General features: G+C 43.4%; 4 protein-coding genes across 6 annotated transcripts in view; 2 read left to right on the forward strand and 2 right to left on the reverse strand.

Annotated features, from left to right (window-relative positions):
• Positions 1–573: 573 nt before the first annotated feature.
• The window catches only part of LOC146427326 (uncharacterized), a 98,597-nt gene continuing 76,944 nt past the window's right edge, over positions 574–22,226 (reverse strand). For both annotated transcript variants that reach the window (XM_085082479.1, XM_085082480.1), the window contains exon 2: positions 574–1,227. In XM_085082479.1, the coding sequence (XP_084938605.1) occupies positions 724–1,206 (483 nt within the window). In that variant the 5' untranslated portion in view covers positions 1,207–1,227 and the 3' untranslated portion in view covers positions 574–723. The remainder of the gene's footprint in view (positions 1,228–22,226) is intronic.
• LOC146427327 (uncharacterized) overlaps positions 4,270–22,226 on the forward strand; it is a 98,991-nt gene continuing 81,034 nt past the window's right edge. Inside the window, exon 1 of one of the 2 annotated variants that reach the window (XM_085082481.1) lies at positions 4,270–4,299. The gene's annotated coding sequence lies outside the window, so the exon portion shown is untranslated. Of the gene's footprint in view, positions 4,305–22,226 lie in introns of both variants that reach the window. The other variant, XM_085082482.1, reaches the window with a different exon arrangement.
• LOC146427328 (scale keratin-like) lies at positions 10,147–13,201 on the reverse strand. The gene is made up of 2 exons (XM_085082485.1): positions 13,121–13,201; positions 10,147–11,014 (listed from the first exon to the last, which is right to left on the reverse strand). Exon 2 carries the CDS (start codon positions 10,983–10,985, stop codon positions 10,509–10,511), a length of 477 nt encoding a protein of 158 aa, XP_084938611.1. The 5' UTR covers positions 10,986–11,014; positions 13,121–13,201; the 3' UTR covers positions 10,147–10,508.
• Positions 16,928–17,441, forward strand: LOC146427329 (scale keratin-like). The gene has a single exon (XM_085082486.1). It carries the CDS (start codon positions 16,953–16,955, stop codon positions 17,427–17,429), a length of 477 nt encoding a protein of 158 aa, XP_084938612.1. The 5' UTR covers positions 16,928–16,952; the 3' UTR covers positions 17,430–17,441.

The following is a 22,226-nucleotide window of genomic DNA, read 5'->3' on the forward strand; positions in this document are numbered from 1 at the left end:
ATCCCACTCTGGGCGTTGAAAGGAAAAATCAGCGCTGAGTGGGATGAAAAGAACTGGAATAACCACTGGAATTCTGACAATTGGAATAATTATTGTAGGGCAGAGAGGATTCTCAGCTGCAGGAATGTCTGGGGGTTTGACAAAAACATCTCAGCCTGGTTTTGATAAGGGATGAGAGGGAATCCCAATCTGGGCGTTGAAAGGAAAAATCATCGCTGAGTGGGATGAGAAGAATTGGAATAACCACTGGAATTCTGACAATTGGAATAATTCATGAAGGGCAGAGAGGATTTTCAGCTGCAGGAGTGTCTGGGGGTTTGACAAAAACATCTCAGCCTGATTTTGATGGGGATAAGAAGAAATCCCACTCTGGGTGTTGAAATGAAAACCAGAGGCAGGTGTTGGATGCAGGAATATTTTATTGCAAGGGCAGGGAAGCCCCAGGGAACAAGGACAGGTGAGACAGGGACAGGCAGGTTGTCCCTCCCTGCTCCCTCAGCCTCGTCCCAGGCGTTGGCAGTTCCGGGGTGAAGCCAGCGGGTGGTTGAGTCCCACGTCTGACCTCAGCTGGGGACGAGGAGGTGGAACAGAGCGAGGAGGAAACACAAAGCGGGATTTTGGGAGGGGTTCTGACTCAAGTCTGATGTCCTTCCCCTCCCTCAGGAGCTCCCGTGAGGATCCAGACGGCGTCCATCGCGGAGTTGAGGGGTTTTCCCGCGGGGTTCAGCAGCTGCCGTAGCGGCCGGAGCGGCCGTAGCGGGATGACCAAGAGCCCCAGGAGCCAAAGGATCTCCCAGAGCCCCACAGACCCCGGGAACCCCCATAGCCCCACGGACCCCCATAACCCCCCAGCCCATATCCCCCGGGTCCATACAGACCCCCAAATCCCCCAGGGTAGCCAAATCCCCCATAACCCCCATTGCCAAATCCCCCAAATCCGCCAGGGCCGAATCCCCCATAGCCCAGCGAGGCCCCCGAGGCTCCCAGCACAGGCGCTCCGGCAGATCCCACCACGGAATCCTGCGGGAAGGAGCTCAGGATGGGCCCGGGCAGAGTGACCACCGCGGCGGGAGGCTGGATGACCACGGTGGAGTCGGGGCACTGCCGGACACACGGCTCGTTGGCGCTGTCCGCCAGGGGCTGAGGCCGCAGGACGCCGAAGCCGGAGCCGAAGCCGGAGGTGGAGATCAGGTCGTAGGAGGACATTTTGGAGGAGTGGAGGTTAATCTGGAAAAGATGTCAATTTATGGTAATTTTAAAGGAATAGCAAATCTTAGTCCGAGGTATCGGTGATAAATCTGGGAATTCAATGGATGTTGCAGTTTTGGATTTCCTATTCCTGTTTTTCCTCCCACTGTGATCTCCAGGCTACTCTTGACTTCATTCCTACAAAGTCACAGTTTTGGATTTCCTATTCCTGTTTTTCCTACCACTGTGATCTCCAAGCTACTCTTGACTTCATTCCTTCAAAGTCGCAGTTTTGGATTTCCTATTCCTATTTTTCCTCCCACTGTGATCTCCAGGCTACTCAACTTCACTCCTTCAAAGTCTCAGTTTTGGATTTCCTATTCCTGTTTTTCCCACCACTGTGATCTCCAGGCTACTCTTGATTTCATTCCTACAAAGTCGCTGCTCCTCAGGAGTATCTTTGAATTTCCAAGGTAAATAATTTCTTTAGTGTTTCGTTACTCTCAGTTGATGATTTCCACCTGGATTTGATCTTTCCTGCTACAAGCCCAGCAAAAATCCACCAAATACAGCCATTTATACAGGTTATCCTTTATCTCCTAAAATACACCCAAGGAATTCTTTGGATTGCTAAAATAATACAATTTTAGGGTTCAAAACCTCTCCTACAAGACCTGGAGATAAATGAGGAATTAAAAACCAAATACACCCAAGGAATTTTCTTTGGAGAGCTAAAATAATATAATTTGGGGGTTCAAAACCTCTCCTACAAGACCTGGAGAAGAATGAGAAATTAAAAACCAAATACACCCAAAGAATTCTTTGGAGAACTAAAATAATACAATTTTGGGGTTCAAAACCTCTCCTACAAGACCTGGAGACGAACGAGAAATTAAAAACCAAATACACCCTAGGAATTTTCTTTGGAGTGTCAAATAATATAATTTGGGGGTTCAAAACCTCTCCTACAAGACCTGGAGACGAACGAGAAATTAAACCCCAAACACCCCACAGAGCAGCCTGACTGCAACCAGAGGGAACTGAGTTAAAAATCCAGATTTCCTGACAGCAAGCTCAGCTCAGAGAATTTTGAGAGAAAAGCGATTTACCTGAGTTAAAATCCAGATTTATCGCCACAAAGCTCAGCTCAGAGAAATTTTGAGAGAAAAGCGATTTACCTGATTCGCGGAGGCAGAGCAGGCGAGAGGAGTGGATGGAACGACTCGGTGCAGACACCTTTTATAGAGCTCCCCGCTCGAGTTAATTGCGCGATGAGCTCGCAATTAACTCCCAACCCCAAATTGCAGGACTCCTAATTCCTCAGAGCGCTGAAATTGTTTCTGCCTGTTGCCGCTGCCCTTCAAACCCTCACAGAGCGTGAGGTGCGCATTCCGCCCCAGACCTCTATTGTCTCCGGGCTTTGCCTGGGAATTATTGGAATTATTTTCGATGATCCCATTGCTGTTTGCAGCGTTAGGGGAGGAAATAAAGCTGGTTTGGGTTATTTAGGAGTCGTTCGTCATGAGGACGATTGAAGGACGCTCGTTGTTTTGTCCAGGTGAAGGTCCTGGAGATCAACAGGAGGCAAAGATGATGGGATTTGGTTTGGGATCTCAAAGGAGAAACAGGAAAAATAAGGAAAAATATTGGTTTTGCAGGTTCAGGGCTTCTCCCTCCACCTACTCGAGGCAAGGCGAACACAACAAGCAGGAGCATCTTGGGATGGATTTTATATCATAAAATCATATCAAGGGATGGTTTGGGTTGGAAAAAACCTTAAGGGTCATCCAGTGATCCTATTTTTCCATGTCAGAGACAAAACGTTCTGTAATTTAAATTAAAAAAAGGGGAAAAAAAATAGATTTTGTCCTTAAGGTCAAAGACAGGAAGGTCAAAACCGTGTTACAAGCCACGAGCTGATTATGGGAAAAACCCAAGAGGCCTCAATTTAGCAATTTTAATGTGATAATCTCTCGTAATTGCGGGGTGTTTACACCCAGGCTCACGTTTTATGCAACTCTGACACAGCAGGAAAAAGTCAGTAATGGCTGTTCGGGAGTTATTTGAAAATCCCCTGGAATGTTCTTGTAAAACATCGACATAATTTATTTTTTTTTTCGGGACAATGGCTCGGGAAATCCTCAAATGTTTGGAAAAGCTCGTAATTTTACGAATAATCGGCGTGGAGATCACGGCGAGGGTGACGACGACGATAACGATGATAATGACAGAGTAGGGCGAAGTGGTGCAAACAGAGAGAGAGAAAACCTCAGCAAAAGGCAGCATCTGCCTTTCCCAGCAGAATCGCGCCTCGTAATTGCTCCGCGCTGAAAGACGCCAGCGGGGATGGGATTAGCTGCAGGATCCTCTCCAAAAATAAAGGGTTTTTATTTCCACCGCGGCTAAATTTGGGGTTTCGCCCTCTGTAGAATCGTGGGATGGTGGAAAGGTGGGAGTTTTAGACCATCTGGTTCAGCTTTCTCCATCCAAGGTTGATCCAAACTGGCCTTGAACACTTCCAGGGATGGAATAAAATAATAACCTCAATAAAATGTAAAATAAATTATTAATTCAATGCACACTCTGGTTATTTTGAGCTTTCCATTGCAATCCTTAAAATCACAAACATCTCTCCCTTCAGAAGGAAATTCAGCTTTAAGGGTCAGACAAAACCTAAAGTTTTCTGGACATTTGCATCCCCAAAACCATCCAATTATTTTATAATTTCTGCAGATTTCTGAGCATAATTGTCTTGCAAGACAGGAGAATAATATTTGTGTGTAAACAGCTCAGTAGGTGGTGCCGCTCCGAGAAACTGATAAACTCATGAATCATATTTTAGGATGAAAGATGCACTAATTTCACCCATCAGCTCCCCAGATAAAAGGACCTCGCGTGACGTCAGGCGACAATTGAAATAAAAAAAATAAACACGAGCAGAAAGAGCAGCGATTTCGTCACTCGGAGGAGCAATCAATACAAAAAATGTTCTGTGGCAACTAATGAGCTTCTCCCGTCCCCTCGGGCGAGTCTGGAGTGTATAAAAGGTGTTTCCACCTGGGCTTCCCACAACGCCTTCCCTTCGCTCCATCTGAACTCCTCAACGACTCGGTAAGGTTGGGAATGTTCTTTGCTGCTTCTGGAGCTGCTCTTTGGCAATTTTGGAATCTCTCTTTGCCACTTTTGGAAACTCTCTCTGTCACTTTTGGAATCTCTCTTTGCCACTTCTGGAATTGCTCTTTGCCACTTTTGAAACATCTCTTTGCTACTCTTGGAATCTCTTTGCTGCTTTTGGAAACTCTCTGTCACTTTTGGAATCTCTCTTTGTCACTTTTGGAATTGCTCTTTGCCGCTTTTGATACATCTCTTTGCCACTTTTGGAATCTCTCTTTGTCACTTTTGGAATTGCTCTTTGCCGCTTTTGATACATCTCTTTGCCACTTTTGGAGTCTCTCTTTGCCATTTTTGGAATCTCTCTTTGCCACTTTTGGAAACTCTCTGCCACTTCTGGAATTGATTTTTGCCGCTTTCAGAAAATCTCTTTGTCACTTTTGGAATCTCTTTGCTACATTTGGAATCTCTCTTTGCCATTTGTGGAATCTCTCTTTGCTGCTTCTGGAATTGCTCTTCGCCACTTTTGGAATCTCTTTGCCACTTTTGAAACATCTCTTTGCCACTTTTGGAATCTCTCATTTCTACATTTGGAATCTCTCTTTGCCACTTTTGGAATCTCTTTGCCACTTTTGGAAATTCTCTTTGTCACTTTTGGAATCTCTTTGCTACTTTTGGAAATTCTCTTTGCTACTTCTGGAATTGCTCTTTGCTACTTTTGGAATCTCTTTGCCGCTTTTGATACATCTCTTTGCCACTTTTGGAGTCTCTCTTTGCCATTTTTGGAATCTCTCTTTGCCACTTTTGGAAACTCTCTGCCACTTCTGGAATTGATTTTTGCCGCTTTCAGAAAATCTCTTTGTCACTTTTGGAATCTCTTTGCTACATTTGGAATCTCTCTTTGCCATTTGTGGAATCTCTCTTTGCTGCTTCTGGAATTGCTCTTCGCCACTTTTGGAATCTCTTTGCCACTTTTGAAACATCTCTTTGCCACTTTTGGAATCTCTCATTTCTACATTTGGAATCTCTCTTTGCCACTTTTGGAATCTCTTTGCCACTTTTGGAAATTCTCTTTGTCACTTTTGGAATCTCTTTGCTACTTTTGGAAATTCTCTTTGCTACTTCTGGAATTGCTCTTTGCTACTTTTGGAATCTCTTTGCCGCTTTTGATACATCTCTTTGCCACTTTTGGAATCTCTCTTTGCCATTTTTGGAATCTCTCTTTGCCACTTTTGGAAACTCTCTGCCACTTCTGGAATTGCTTTTTGCCGCTTTCAGAAAATCTCTTTGCCACTTTTGGAATCTCTTTGCTACTTTTGGAATCTCTCTTTGTCACTTTTGGAATCTCTCTTTGCTACATTTGGAATCTCTCTTTGCCATTTGTGGAATCTCTCTTTGCTGCTTCTGGAATTGCCCTTCACCACTTTTGGAATCTCTTTGCCACTTTTGGAATCTCTCTTTGTCGCTTTTGGAATCTCTCTTTGTCACTTTTGGAATCTCTCATTGCTACATTTGGAATCTCTCTTTGCCACTTTTGGAATCTCTCTTTGCTGCTTCTGGAATCTCTCTTCGCCACTCTTGGAATCTCTTTGCCACTTTTGGAATCTCTCTTTGCCACTTTTGGAATCTCTCATTGCTACATTTGGAGTCTCTCTTTGCCACTTTTAGAATCTCTTTGCCACTTTTGCAATTGCTCTTTGCCACTTTTGGAATCTCTCTTTGCCATTTTTGGAATCTCTCTTTGCTGCTTCTGGAATTGCTCTTTGTTACTTCTGGAATCTCTCTTTGCCACTTTTGAAACATCTCTTTGCCATTTTTGGAATCTCTTTGCCACTTTTGGAAATGATCTCCGTAACTTTTGGAATCTCTTTGCTACATTTGGAATCTCTCTTTGCCATTTGTGGAATCTCTCTTTGCTGCTTCTGGAATCTCTCTTTGCCACATTTGGAATCTCTTTGCCACTTTTGAAACATCTCTTTGCCACTTTTGGAATCTCTCATTGCTACATTTGGAATCTCTGTCACTTTTGGAATCTCTTTGTCACTTTTGGAATCTCTCTGTGTCACTTTTGGAATCTCTCATTGCTATATTTGGAATCTCTCTTTGTCACTTTTGGAATCTCTTTGCCACTTTTGAAACATCTCTTTGCCACTTCTGGATTCGCTCTCTCTGGGATGATCTCTTCCATTGGGAACTCGTAGGTAAAATTTCAGTTGAAGGGACAAACCTCACAAAAACCTCACGGGCAGCTGATCTTTGCTTTCAATGTTTAACTCCAAATTAAACCTTGAAAGGTTAATTAATTTAATTCCAATTTCTGCCATTTTGCTATGGCAGAAAATTCAGTTTTATGTTGGGTTACCTCCACCAGCTGTGTCCATGGTGTGACTGGTTCAGTGTTTATTCCTGACCTCTCTTGGGTTAAACGGGAAATTATTTGGAAAGTTTAAATCTCCCTGGTTTGCAGGGAAATGTTGAGCTGAGAGGCAAACCCACCGTTAGATCCGGTTTATTCTATTACAAATCACCCAAAATGTTCTCAATTCAACATAAAATGGCAGGAACTCCCTGAAGTCAAGCCCTGGCTTGGATTAGGAATTGAGAGATGTTTAAAATGCTCTGCAAGACATTTCTTTAAGATGAAAAGGGATCCTGGAAGGAATTCAAGGAGCTGAAAGGTGAAGCGTTGGGTTTTTCCAAGTTAACGAGGGCAAGAGGTTTGGCGTGAGAGTTTTCCAAAACAATTCGGAGCCCAAAATCCAAACGCTGAGGTGTTAAACTCATTTGTAGGGATCCCAAATCCCCGATTTAATGTTTGGGATTTCGGGACAATCACCCTTGTAAAGGATTCACCCAACAAGAGAATTTGAGCAGACAGGGAGTTGTAATCCTTGCTTTGAGAGGGATCAGCACAAAGGGGATCAGCGCGGGTGAAGAGTCACGAAATCCTGAATCACGACGCGCTCGGCTCTTGGAGCAAAGTCCCACTCCTTGCTGATCCCGTGACTCACCAAAGAGCCAGAGAAAATCACCTCGGCTTATTTCTCGTTCCATTTTCGCCTTTAATAGACGCGGGGAAATTCCGGAGCTTCAAAGCGCTCCGGGTTGGGACAGAGCGCCAACTCCAGAGTGTTTCCTGGAGTGAATAACATCCTTTTCCAAATCAATTGTTTTCCAGATTAACCTCAACTCCTCCAAAATGTCCTCCTACGACCTGATCTCCACCTCCGGCTTTGGGTCCGGCCTCGCCTGGCCTCAGCCCCTGGCGGACAGCGGCAACGAGCCGTGTGTCCGGCAGTGCCCCGACTCCACCGTGGTCATCCAGCCTCCCCCCGCGGTGGTCACTCTGCCCGGGCCCATCCTGAGCTCCTTCCCGCAGGATTCCGTGGTGGGATCTGCCGGAGCGCCTGTGCTGGGAGCCTCGGGGGCCTCGCTGGGCTATGGGGGATTCGGCCCTGGCGGATTTGGGGGATTTGGCAATGGGGGTTATGGGGGATTTGGCTACCCTGGGGGATTTGGGGGTCTCTATGGACCCGGGGGATATGGGCTGGGGGGTTATGGGGGTCCATGGGGCTATGGGGGTTCCCGGGGCCTGTGGGGCTCTGGGAGATCCTTTGGCTCCTGGGGCTCTTGGTCATCCCGCTACGGCCGCTCCGGCCGCTACGGCAGCTGCTGAACCCCGCGGGAAAACCCCGGAGAACGAAACATGAATTTCCAGAGCTGAGGAGCTCGGAACCATCGCCGCTCCATCCTGAGGACGTGGATTTGTCACTCCTCAGCCCCTCTGGAATTTCTGCTCTTTCAGCTTCTGCCTCAAAGCTCCTCCAGCCCCATTTCGGTGTTTCGGGGTGAATATGGAGCAAAAGGACCCAAAAGTGGGTCCTGTTTGTTCACCAACAGCTGGGATTTGGAAGAGAACCCAAGAGTTTCCTGCGTCTTGGAGACTCTGCATTGCTTTGCTTTAAATTTCAATTGCATTAAAATTTCATTGCATCAAAGTTTCCATGTTCTGGTGTTCTTTTCTCCCATTTTCACAGTTTTTTTCTTTAGAAGTTTCACCTGTGCGGGTGTCAGTGACAGATAAATGACCTGGAGTATCCTAAAACATCCTAAAATATCCTAAAATATCCTAAAATATCCTAAAATATCATGGAATGGTATTTTACTGTTAATAAATGATATTTTATTATTAAAATATCATGGAATGATATCTTAAAATACCCTAAAATAGCATGGAATGATATCCTAAAATATCATGGAATGGTATTTTATTATTACTAAATGATATTTTATTATTAAGATATCATGGGATGACATCCTAAAATACCCTAAAATATCATGGAATGGTATTTTATTATTACTGAATGATATTTTATTATTAAAATATCGTGGAATGATATCCTAAAATACCCAAAAATATCCTAAAATATCCTAAAATATAATGGAATGATATTTTATTATTAACGAATGATATTTTATTATTAAAATATCATGGAATGATAACCTAAAATACCCTAAAATAGCACGGAATGGTATTTTATGATGGAATATCCCAAAATATCCTGGAATCATGGAACGGTTTGGGTTTTTAGGGAATTCCAAGTTCATCTCATTCCACCTCCTGCTCCACCTCCTCTCACTGGGTCAGGTAGATCCAAACTGGTTTTAAACCATGGAAATGATTTTCCCACCCCAAAAATCAGGGAAAATCAGACTTCAGTATGAATTTTTCCAAGCAAAGCTTTAATCCCTCTGAGTTTCAGGCTCTGAAATATTTTCTCACCCAAGTATTTCAACTCTGTCCTCAAGAGCAGCAGAAATTAAATCAACTTCCTGGCAAAGATTTATTTTAAGTTTTCTGGGCCACACTGTGGAAATCTGAAATAATATTTCTGTGTGATCACGAAATGTGAAGCTTTGGGTGGTTTTTGACAGAAAAATTGATCCTTCAAGGATTGGAAAATGTCTTAACCTGTGTGGAAAATATCTTAACCCTCTTCTGCTCTACTCTGGTGAGATTCCACCTTCCAGGATTTTCAGGGAATTTTCCTCAGGAACTGCAGGGAATGAGGTCAGAGTGACTGAGGGGAAATTTTGGTTGGATATTGGGAAGAAATCTTTCTCTGTGAGGTCTTTGGGGTCATTCCAACCCAACCCATCCCATGATTCCACGACTCTGTAATGTTATTATTTATATTATTATTATATTATTATTATATTTTATGTTATTTTTGTACTTTTGTTTCTATTGTAGCCCAGGACAGCTGGAGAAGGAGGATTTCTGCCCCAAAATATTTGATTTATGGGCAATGACTTCACTCATAGCACTCATTTCAGGTGAGTTTGAAATCTCTGAAATCTGAAATCCGAAATCCGAAATCTGAAATCTGAAATCTGAAATCTGAAATCCGAAATCCGAAATCCGAAATCTGAAATCTGAAATCTGAAATCTGAAATCTGAAATCTGAAATCCGAAATCTGAAATCAGAAATCTGAAATCCGAAATCTGAAATCTGAAATCTGAAATCTGAAATCTGAAATCCGAAATCTGAAATCTGAAATCAGAAATCCGAAATCTGAAATCTGGAATCTGAAATCTGAAATCTGAAATCTGGAATCTGAAATCTGAAATCTGAAATCTGAAATCTGAAATCTGAAATCCGAAATCTGAAATCTGAAATCCGAAATCTGAAATCTGAAATCTGAAATCTGAATTCTGAAATCTGAAATCCGAAATCTGAAATCCGAAATCTGAAATCCTTTTGTAAGGATATGAATTTTTTTTCCCCCTGTGCAGCAAGGAGTGTTGCAAACCCACAGCCAGAGGAATTAAAACTAAAAACTCCGTTTGTTTTGATGCAGAACAGAAATCACTTTAATGAGAAAACACATCCACAGAAAAGCAGCACAGAATGAGAAGAATATCAGATCTCAGGCAAATCCTGCCTCGGCTGTTCTTCTTCATCTGGACAGCGAAATTGCATTTCAGAAGAATTTAAGTTATTATTTTATCCCACATTTCACACACACAGAGATGGAAAAACAACACAGAAGACGACGAGTAGAAGACGAATAAAGCAAGGAGGAGTTGAGTTCTTCCAGCTCCACCGGGGTGGGATGGCCACAAGGTGGTCACAACTCCTCCTTTGGGGTCGGGGTTGGATCTCTCCACTTCCGGTCATCTCTTATTCCGGGATTTTCCGCGGCGCTCAGCAGGACCAGCAGCTGCCGTAGCGGCCGTAGCGGCCGGACCACGAGGAGTAGGGGCTGCAGTAGCCAGAGCCAAAGGATCTCCCCGAGCCCCACAGGCCCCGGTAGCCCCCATAGCCCCACAGCCCCCCATAGCCCCCCAACCCATAGCCCCCATAGCCATAGGGACCCCCATAGAGCCCCCCGGAGCCCAGCGAGCCGTAACCCCCATAGCCAAATCCCCCATAGCCAAATCCCCCATAGCCCAGCGAGGCCCCCGAGGCTCCCAGCACAGGAGCTCCGGCAGATCCCACCACGGAATCCTGCGGGAAGGAGCTCAGGATGGGCCCGGGGAAGGTGACCACCACGGCGGGAGGCTGGATGACCGCGGTGGAGTCGGGGCACTGCCGGACACACGGCTCGTTGCCGCTGTCCGCCAGGGGCTGAGGCCGCAGGACGCCGCAGGCAGAGCTGGGGTAAAGGTCGTAGCAGGGCATTCTGGAGGGGCGGAGGAGGTCAGCGGACACTGGGGAGGGAACAAACACAAATTCCGTGGATAAAATGGTCATAAAATGGTTACAAAATGGTTACAAAATGGTTATAAAATGGTTATAAAATGGTTATAAAATGGTTATAAAATGGTTATAAAATGGTTATAAGTTGGACAATCCCCTTGAGGCTAATTTGCCTTCAAGCTTATCCCAAATCCATCTACACAGACAAATATCAAGAACTCCCACGATAAAAATCCATTAAAAATTTCTGTTGGCTGAACAAACTTCCTGCCGAGGCTTTGCAAGCTGCTTTGGTGGCTCTGATTTCTAGTAATTTCTACGAATTTCTACTAATTTCTACTAGTTTCTACTAATTTCTACTAATTTCTACTAATTTCTACTAATTTCTACTAACAGGAAACAACGCCTGAAAACCCCTGGTTCTGCCATTCCAAACCAAAACACATCCATTTCCAGCACCAAATGAAAATAACAATCATTGCAAAATAATCCGGCATCATTAAGGATCTTAGAATCCTTCAGGGTGATCCCAACCTCAGTGCTCTTCTCTTCAGAAAAGCTTTTCAAAAATTTTTCAAAGCTTTTCCAAAATTTTTCAAAGTTTTTCAAAAATTATCTGAAATTTTAGATAATTTAGACAACTTCAGTCCACACGTGGGAAATGTTCTGGAAAATCACGTCGCCCACAACATCCTGCAGAGAACTACAACTTCTTTCTCCCCATTAAACCGAAAAATTCGGGAAGCAAAAGCAGCGAGAGCAAAGCGACTCCGTCCAAGGTCGTTGGGTGAGTCATTAGGAAAACTCGGATTTGGGTTCAGCAGGTTTGCACGAGATGGAGCTTAGAGAGGACTTAATTACAGTAGCTTCATCTTCCCACTCATCCCAGTTTTGCTGAGAGTCGAGGGAACGGCAGATTATAGGATTGGGATCGCCCAGGTTGCCCAGAAAGGCGTTTGACGGGACAATAAACGACAAATCTCTGAGGATGTTCCGTAAATCCTTAACAGAGGTTTGAGGAGGAACTTATGGAAGGAGGTGAAGGAGAACCTGATTCGGGGTTGGAGGACAAACGTGGGTTTGTCACTTGTCAAGGTTTTTGGGGCTTTTTGTGCCAAGTTGGAGGTGGGTAAGGTGTGCCAAAATTTGGTTAGATGTGCCAAAATTTGGTTAAATGTGCCAAAATTTGGTTAAATGTGCCAAAATTTGGATCAGAAGGTCACAGAGTTCCTCCAGCTGGAAGTGACTCACGAGGATCATGATCTCAAGAGGATCAAGTCCAACTCCCTTCTTCTTGCAGGATTATTTAGAGATAAATCAGTCAGAAACATTGGAATTGTCTAGGTTGGAAGAGATCTTGAAGATCCTCCAGTGTCACCCCTGCCATGGTGACATTTTCCTCTATCCCAGGTTGCTCCAAGCCCTGTCCAGCCTTCCCACCCTCCCGGGGAGGAATTCCTTCCCAAAATCCAACCTCAACTTCCCCTCAGTCTCATCTGGCTTAGAGCATCGTCAGGTTGCTCCAAAGTCTGGAGTTTCCGACACCAAGAACCCCAAAAAGTCATATTTGTCACCCCAAAAATCATATCTGCCATCCCAAAAGTCATATCTGCCACCCCAAAAGTCATATCTGCCACCCCAAAAGTCACATCTGCCACCCCAAAAGTCACATCTGCCACATCAAAAAATCATATCTGCCACCCCAAAAGTCATATCTGCCATCCCAAAAAATCATATTTGCCACCCCAAAAGATCACATCTGCCATCCCAAAAAATCATATCTGCCACCCCAAAAGTCATATCTGCCACCCCAAAAGTCATATCTGCCACCTCAAAAGTCACATCTGCCACCCCAAAAAGTCTTATCTGCCACCCCAAAAATCACATCTGCCACCCCAAAAATCATATCTGCCACCCCAAAAAAATCATATCTGCCACCCCAAAAATCACACCTGCCACCCCAAAACCAGAAGAACCTCAGTCATTAGAAACTCCTTCCCAAATCCATCTAGCTTGGACAGAACCAACCATTCTGGACCCAACAGAACGGACGGTGAACCTCAACTCAAGCTGGAAAAAAAACCAACAAGAAACACCCCGAGGAGAATCAGACTTACCCAAGTCTCGGAGAAGTCGAGGGAAGCGTTTGGAGGAGCGAGGAGAGAGAGGAGCTTTTATATCAGCTGGAGGAACCACATCAGCATCTTTCGCCGCCCCAGTTCCAAACTCCCGCAGCCACCGGCGTGACGAAACCCTCGGGCTCATTAGCGGCGTTTATGAGGCTTTTCAAATTTGTTTGTAATGACGACCTGAACGTCGCCGTGGATTACAGGGGAATTCTTTAATCTGGTGACGACTTTTGGGGGAAATGAATACCTGTGATTAGTCCTGTCGCTGGAGTTACGTCAGGAATTGCCGAGCCAGCTCTTTGTGAGTTTATCGGAATGACAAAGTGCAGAGTCAGGGGTGGGATGTTTGTTTAAGTGGTTTTTTCCCATTGTGTAATTTCAGTGTAATTCCGATTAAAACCTGTTGGGATGGATGTTGGAGACTCTCAGTGGGATCTGCAGGGAATTTTTGGGGTGATTTCTGCCTTTTTGGCTTCCCCACCCACAGCTGGGAGTCATCGTTGTGGGTGATGTTTTCTAGTAGGATTTGGGTGGGGCTGAAATGGGGAAAATTCGGTTAAAAATCATGGAATGTTCTGATTTTAAAGGGACTCACGGGGATCATCAAAGTGGGGAATATTCACTTAAAAATCATGGAATATTCTGAATTTAAAAGGACCCATGGGGATCATCAAAGTGGGGAATATTCACTTAAAAATCATGGAATATACTGAATTTAAAGGGACCCACAGGGATCATCAAAGTGGGGAATATTCTGATTTTAAAGGGACCCACGGGGATCATCAAAGTGGGGAAAATTCCGTTGAAAATCATGGAATATTCTGATTTTAAAGCGACCCACGGGGATCATCAAAATCCAGCTCCTGGAAAATTCCACAGGAAAATTCCAGGAATCCCCGGAATTTCATGGGGGAGGACAGAGAGGAACTTTGGTTTGTTTGGGTTTTTGGGGATAAAAAAGGAAGGAATTCACAAAGGAAGGAGGCTAACAAAGGGATTGGAGGTCCCTAAAAATTTTTTTTTCTCAGCTGTTGATGGTTTGATGTTGTCCAGACAAAAACGGCAGCTGACCACACTGAACATACCTGAGGAAATGTGGGATTTTTTAGCAAAAATGGATCTTTTGGTGCAAAAATCGAAATATGACAGAAGCGTTTTGAATCATCACCTCGGATTCTTAGGAATTCCTGACCTCCTGTGATACAGAAGTCACAAATCCCAACCAGGGCTGAGCTGGAAGTTTCTGTGCTCCGGGAACAATGAGGAATTCGGAATGCGTGACGCAAAGGCTCCGTGGCGGATTTTAATCTCGCAGACTCCACGCCACCGCGGATGATCCCTAAATGGCCAGGTGGGGTTCCCAAAATCCCCTTTCTGGGGGGGATTTTTTTGGGCAGTAATCGCTCCAAGCTTCCAGGAAGCAAGTCCGTGCAAATCCCGCGGATGATCCAGTGGATTAGAGGCACGGAGGAGGTGGATTTAGGCGCCTCACAATTATGGAATGACATCACAAAAAAAACCCTCAGTCCGTTTATTGGTGTCATTGTCACCATCAGTTCCAGGCTGAATATTTGGGATTTCTGCACCTTCAGGGTTTTTTTCCCCCCCCACAGTGAGGAGTTAGAAATAAAAATTTTTGGGTGAAAACAAGAATTTTGTGAGTGTTTTAGTCAAAACGCTTCCAGGGATGGGACAACCACAGGAATTCCAAGGAATTCCTGGATGTTCATGAGGCTGACCAGGTGGGGATCAATCACAGCTTGGAGTCGATGATCTTGGAGGGTTTTTCCAACCCAAATAATCCCAGGATTCTGTAATAAAAACCATTTGAGCACCACAAGATTATTTCCACGCTTTTCTTTGGGTTCCATATCCTTTGGGCTCCATAATTCCATATTTCTCTATTTTTCTCTCTTCTCATTATGTAGCTGAGACTGATATAATTAGAAATTATGACCACAGAGTTGCTCTAAATCATTTATTTATTTGCTCTAAATAATTTATTCAGTTGCTCTAAAATACATTTCCAGAGTTGCTCTAAATCATTTATTTAGTTGCTCTAAAACACACTTACAGGTATTTTTTTTAATGCTCTAAACTGTTTATTTAGTTGCTCTAAAACACATTTCCAGGTTTTTTTTTTTTAATGCTCTAAAATATATTTCCAGAGTTGCTCTAAACCATTTATTCAGTTGCTCTAAAATATATTTCCAGAATTGCTCTAAACCATTTATTTAATCACTTTAAAGTACATTTTCAGAGTTGCTCTAAATCATTTATTCAGTCGCTCTGAAATACATTTCCAGAGTTGCTCTAAACCATTTATTTAGTTTCTCTAAAATACATTTCCAGGTATTTTTTCCAATGCTCTAAAACACATTTCCAGGTATTTTTTTTAATGCTCCAAAACACATTCCAGGTATTTTTTTCAATGCTCTAAAACACATTTCCAGGTATTTTTTTCAATGCTCTAAAACACAATTCCAGGTATTTTTTCCAATGCTCTAAAATACATTTCCAGGTATTTTTTTTAATGCTCTAAAACACATTTCCAGGCATTTTTTTCAATGCTCTAAAACACATTTCCAGGTATTTTTTTTAATGCTCTAAAACACATTTCCAGGTATTTTTTTCAAAGCTCTAAAACACATTTCCAGGTATTTTTTCCAATGCTCTAAAACACATTTCCAGGTGTTTTTTAATGGAAAAAAAACCACCTCTGCACACCAGGTGACCCCAAGCGAGCAGACAGGTTTTGGCATTAATGACGGAGAAGCTGCTGGGGATATTTGGGATAATTCCTGCCGTAGCTCCAGGGCTGGGGACGGAACGATAACAGCAGTGGAGATGATTTGTCCCCAGCGGAGATGAAAGAAAATTGGGTGACGAAACCCACAAATCACGTTTCACGAGACTTCGGACCAGCCAACAAACGAGGAGTCAGCAGAACTTTGAGGAGCGACGTGTCGCATTCGTTATGGGTTTGTCCTAATTATGAACATCCCCAAATTGCTCCTTGGATCATCCCCAGGATCTCCAGGATGGTATAAAAGCTCTCCCGACCCGGAGCTCTCCACTTCGCCTTCCTCGCTTCGTTCAGCTCCCCGAGAAAGGTAAGGATCCTTCCGTGGGATCTCCTTCCAAAAAATCCCAGGATTTGTTTTCTCCTGGTTTTGATCGAGGTTGGGATCACCCAGAAGGATTCTGAGGTTCTTAACAATGCCAGATTATTTTGCAATGATTGTTATTTTCTTTTGGTGTTGGAAATGGATGTGTTTGGGTTTGAAATGGCAAAACCAGGGGTTTTCAAGTGTCGTTTCCTGTTAGTAGAAATTAGTAGAAATTAGTAGAAATTAGTAGAAATTAGCAGAAATCAGTAGAAATTAGTAGAAATTAGTAGAAATTAGTAGAAATCAGTAGAAATTAGTAGAAATTAGTAGAAATCAGTAGAAATCAGTAGAAATTAGTAGAAATCAGTAGAAATTAGTAGAAATCAGTAGAAATTAGCAGAAATTAGTAGAAATTAGTAGAAATTAGTAGAAATCAGAGCCACCAAAGCAGCTTGCAAAGCCTCGGCAGGAAGTTTGTTCAGCCAACAGAAATTTTTAATGGATTTTTATCGTGGGAGTTCTTGATATTTGTCTGTGTAGATGGATTTGGGATAAGCTTGAAGGTAAATTAGCCTCAAGAGGTTTGTCCAACTTATAACCATTTTATAACCATTTTATAACCATTTTATGACCATTTTATGACCATTTTATCCACGGAATTTGTGTTTGTTCCCTCCCCAGTGTCCGCTGACCTCCTCCGCCCCTCCAGAATGCCCTGCTACGACCTTTACCCCAGCTCTGCCTGCGGCGTCCTGCGGCCTCAGCCCCTGGCGGACAGCGGCAACGAGCCGTGTGTCCGGCAGTGCCCCGACTCCACCGCGGTCATCCAGCCTCCCGCCGTGGTGGTCACTCTGCCCGGGCCCATCCTGAGCTCCTTCCCGCAGGATTCCGTGGTGGGATCTGCCGGAGCGCCTGTGCTGGGAGCCTCGGGGGCCTCGCTGGGCTATGGGGGATTTGGCTCTGGGGGATTTGGCTATGGGGGTTACGGCTCGCTGGGCTCCGGGGGGCTCTATGGGGGTCCCTATGGCTATGGGGGCTATGGGTTGGGGGGCTATGGGGGGCTGTGGGGCTATGGGGGCTACCGGGGCCTGTGGGGCTCGGGGAGATCCTTTGGCTCTGGCTACTGCAGCCCCTACTCCTCGTGGTCCGGCCGCTACGGCCGCTACGGCAGCTGCTGGTCCTGCTGAGCGCCGCGGAGAAAACCCTCCGGATGGCGTCGAAGGAAACCGCGAAACGCAAATCCTTCAAATCCTTTCCCAATTCCTCCTCGGGTTCAGCTCCTCGTCGTCTCCTGCTTTGTCACCCCTGGGACCGGATGAGTGACGGGCTGAAGTGACATTCAAGCTCTGCCACCTCCTGTTCCCACCCTCGGTGTTGTTTTTGTTCTTTTGTTCTCAATAAAATCTCTGTTGCATCACTGAAAATCCTCGTGGTGGGTTTTGTGTCCCCAAATTTGTCCATTCCCTCCTGGAGTCACTCCAGGCCCTTGGAATTTGTCTGTCCCCGTGTCCCTTGTCACCCCTTCAGGTCCTGGAAAGCCAAAATTTGGCTAAAAAAATTCCAATTCCCTCTCACTTTGCATCGCCTCCGTTTGGGACTTCTGCGGTTCTGTTTGAATTTGTTTATAAAAATTATGTTTAAATTTTAAAAAATATTAAAATATTAAAATGTAAAATATATAATATATAATATATATATAAGATATTAAAATGTAAAATGTAAAATGTAAAATATATGATATGTAATATATAATATATAATATATAATAGATAATATTTTATAAAAGATAAAATATATATTATATAATATATAAAATATAATATAAAATATATTATATATAATATATAAATGGAAATATATAAATAGAAATATACAAATATATTTATAAATATATATATTTATATATATTTATAGAAAAATATATATGTTATAGATATATTTTATATATATATATTTATATATATAAAATATATAAATATAAAAATATTTATAAAAAATGTTTAAATCATAAATCCTGAAATATAAACAGAATTTTTGTCCATATTTTATAAGTAGCCTGAAACCAAATCGCACAGAATATCTTTTAGTTTTATCAGCAAAACACAAAATTACCTCCTGATTCAGGCAGATTTTTATCTCGTGAGGAATTTTCTTCATCCGGTTTTGCTGCCAAAAGATCTCAGGGTGTGAATTTCCCTCCAGAAAAACAGAATTGTTGAGCATCAACACGTTTGGAGAATTTCTGAGCAGAAATTTAAAGTAAAATTGAATTAAAAATGTCAAAATCTGCTCTGCAACTGGATGGAGAATCCAGGAAAAGTCTCAGTGTTTATTACCAAAACAAGCAGTGAAAAATCTGATTTTTATTTGGTTTTATTCCAGTGTTGTGTGTGTAAAATTGAATTAATCTCCCAGCAAAACTCAGAGCTTCCCCAGTGGTGTCCAAACAACAGCCAGGGGGTTCTACCTCCTGCCAGGACCTGAAAATCTGTCAGAAAGTCTGTCTATCTCCTGCCAGGACCTGAAAATCAGTCAGAAAGTGTTTCTACCTCCTGCCAGGACCTGAAAATCTGTCAGGAAGTGTTTCTACCTCCTGCCAGGACCTGAAAAATCTGTCAGGAAGTCTGTCTACCTCCTGCCAGGACCTGAAAATCAGTCAGAAAGTGTTTCTAACTCCTGCCAGGACCTGGAAAATAGGCAGAAAAATCTGTTTATTTCCTGCCAGGACCTGAAAATCAGTCAGAAAGTGTTTCTATCTCCTACCAGGACCTGAAAAATCAGTCACAAATTCTGTCTAATCTCCTGCCAGGACCTGAAAATCAGTCAGGAAGTGTTTCTACCTCCTGCCAGGACCTGAAAATCAGTCAGAAATTCTGTCTAATCTCCTGCCAGGACCTGAAAATCAGTCAGAAAGTCTGTCTACCTCCTGCCAGGACCTGAAAAATCTGCAGGAAAATCTGTTTATTTCCTGTCAGGACGTAAAAACTTTGCAGGAAAATCTGTTTCCTTCCTGCCAGGACCTGAAAATCAGTCAGAAATTCTGTCTAATCTCCTGCCAGGACCTGAAAAATGTGCAGGAAAATGTTTGTTTCCTGCCAGAACCTGAAAATCCATCAGAAAATCTGTCTATCTCCTGCCAGGACCTGAAAATCAGTCAGAAAGTGTTTCTATCTCCTTCCAGGACCTGAAAAATCTGCAGAAAAATGTTTGCTTCCTGCCAGGACCTGAAAATCAGTCAGAAATTCTGTCTAACTCCTGCCAGGACCTGAAAAATGTGCCAGAAAATCAGTTTACTTCCTGCCAGGACCTGAAAATCAGTCAGAAAGTGTTTCTACCTCCTGCCAGGACCTAAAAAATGTGCCCAAAAATCTGTTGTGGTGAGGAGAGCGGACAGGAAAGCTCCGACCATGAAAGGAGCCCTTGAGCAGCGATTAACCAGAGCTCTGAGATCCTTCGGAGGGAAGGGACAGAGGACAAGGTGGTGACACTGCTGAGCCACCAGCCTGGGGTTAGGACAGTCCTTGGTCAGCGGGAAACGTGACAGAGTGTGACAGAGTGACCCCGGGGAGGAATTTCTGTGGGACGAGGAGGAGGGAAAATGGAAAATCTCGTGGTGGAAAATGGAAAATCTCGTGGTGGAAATGGGAAAATGGAAAATCTCGTGGTGGAAATGGGAAAATGGAAAATTTTGTGGTGGAAATGGGAAAATTTCGTAGTGGAAATGGGAAAATGGAAAATTGGGAAAATGGAAAATTAGGAAAATGGAAAATCTCGTGGTGGAAATGGGAAAATGGGAAAATTTCGTGGTGGAAATGGGAAAGTGGAAAATTTTGTGGTGGAAATGGGAAAATCTCGTGGTGGAAATGGGAAAGTGGAAAATTTTGTGGTGGAAATGGGAAAATGGAAAATCTCATGGTAGAAATGGGAAAATGGAAAATTTTGTGGTGGAAATGGGAAAATTTTGTGGTGGAAATGGGAAAATGGAAAATTAGGAAAATGGAAAATCTCGTGGTGGAAATGGGAAAATGGAAAATCTCGTGGTGGAAATGGGAAAATGGAAAATTGGGAAAATGGAAAATTAGGAAAATGGAAAATCTCGTGGTGGAAATGGGAAAGTGGAAAATCTCGTGGTGGAAATGGGAAAATGGAAAAATTTCGTGGTGGAAATGGGAAAATTTCGTGGTGGAAGTGGGAAAATGGAAAATCTCGTGGTGGAAATGGGAAAATGGAAAATCTCGTGGTGGAAATGGGAAAATGGAAAATTGGGAAAATGGAAAATTAGGAAAATGGAAAATCTCGTGGTGGAAATGGGAAAGTGGAAAATCTCGTGGTGGAAATGGGAAAATGGAAAAATTTCGTGGTGGAAATGGGAAAATTTCGTGGTGGAAGTGGGAAAATGGAAAATCTCGTGGTGGAAATGGGAAAATGGAAAATCTCGTGGTGGAAATGGGAAAATGGAAAATTGGGAAAATGGAAAATTAGGAAAATGGAAAATTTCGTGGTGGAAATGGGAAAATGGAAAATTTCGTGGTGGAGATGGGAAAACGGAAAATTTCGTGGTGGAAATGGGAAAATGGGAAAATCTCATGGTGGAAATGGGAAAATTTCCTGGTGGAAATGGGAAAATGGAAAATTTTGTGGTGGAAATGGGAAAATTTCGTGGTGGAAATGGGAAAGTGGAAAATCTCGTGGTGGAAATGGGAAAATGGAAAATCTTGTGGTAGAAACGGGAAAATTTCCTGGTGGAAATGGGAAAGTGGAAAATTTTGTGGTGGAAATGGGAAAATCTCGTGGTGGAAATGGGAAAGTGGAAAATTTTTGTGGTGGAAATGGGAAAATGGGAAAATCTCGTGATGGAAATGGGAAAATGGAAAATTTCGTGGTGGAAATGGGAAAATTTCGTGGTGGAAATGGGAAAATGGAAAATTTTTGTGGTGGAAATGGGAAAGTGGAAAATCTTGTGGTGGAAATGGGAAAATGGAAAATTTCGTGGTGGAAATGGGAAAATGGAAAATTTTGTGGTGGAAATGGGAAAATCTGTGTGCAGTTCTTGGACAAGCAGGGGAAGAGGGAAGTGGGGAAGTGGGAAAATTGGGATTTTCCAGGGAATTTTCCAGCAGGAGGAGGGAATGGAGAATGCAGAGGGATCCTGGGGGAGCTCATCCCGGAAAAAAGGGGAATTTCGGGATCTGACAGGTGGGAATTTGGGGAAATTCCTGCTGGAAAAGGGAAAATCCTCGGGAAGGTTTGGATTCCCATGGCTGGAGGTGTCCAGGAGGGAATTCCTGGGATTTTTTCTGCGATCAATCCCAGCTCGGACTCAACCTTGGACTTCTTTCCCACCCTAATAATCTCCCTCAAAAAACAAAAATCAAAAACCTAAAAAAACCCAAATTTCCATGCCTGGAGGTGTCCAGGAGGGAATTCCTGGGTTAAGCTCGGACTCAACCTTGGACTTCATTCCCAACCTAATGATCTCCCTCAAAAAACAAAAATCAAAAACCTAAAAAACCCCCAAATTTCCACCCCTGGAGGTGTCCAGGAGGGAATTCCTGGGATTTTTTCTGGGATCGATCCCAGCTCGGACTCAACCTTGGAGTTCTTTCCCAACCTAATAATCTCATGATCTCCCTTAAAAAATAAAAATCAAAAACCCCAAAAAAACAGTTCCACGCCTGGAGGTGTCCAGGGAATTCCTGGGATTTTTTCTGGGGTCGATCCTAGCTCGGACTCAACCTCCGACTTCTTTCCCAACCTAACGATCTCCCTCAAAAAACAAAAATCAAAAACCTAAAAAAACCCAAATTTCCACGCCTGGAGGTGTCCAGGAGGGAATTCCTGGGTTAAGCTCGGACTCAACCTTGGACTTCTTTCCCAACCTAACAATCTCCCTCAAAAAACGAAAATCAAAAACCTAAAAAAACCCAAATTCCCACACCTGGAGGTGTCCAGGAGGGAATCCCCAGATTTTGGAATGACCAACT

Source organism: Lichenostomus cassidix, chromosome 25 (assembly GCF_008360975.1).
Source record: "Lichenostomus cassidix isolate B80296 chromosome 25, HeHo_3.0, whole genome shotgun sequence".
NCBI lineage: Eukaryota > Metazoa > Chordata > Aves > Passeriformes > Meliphagidae > Lichenostomus > Lichenostomus cassidix.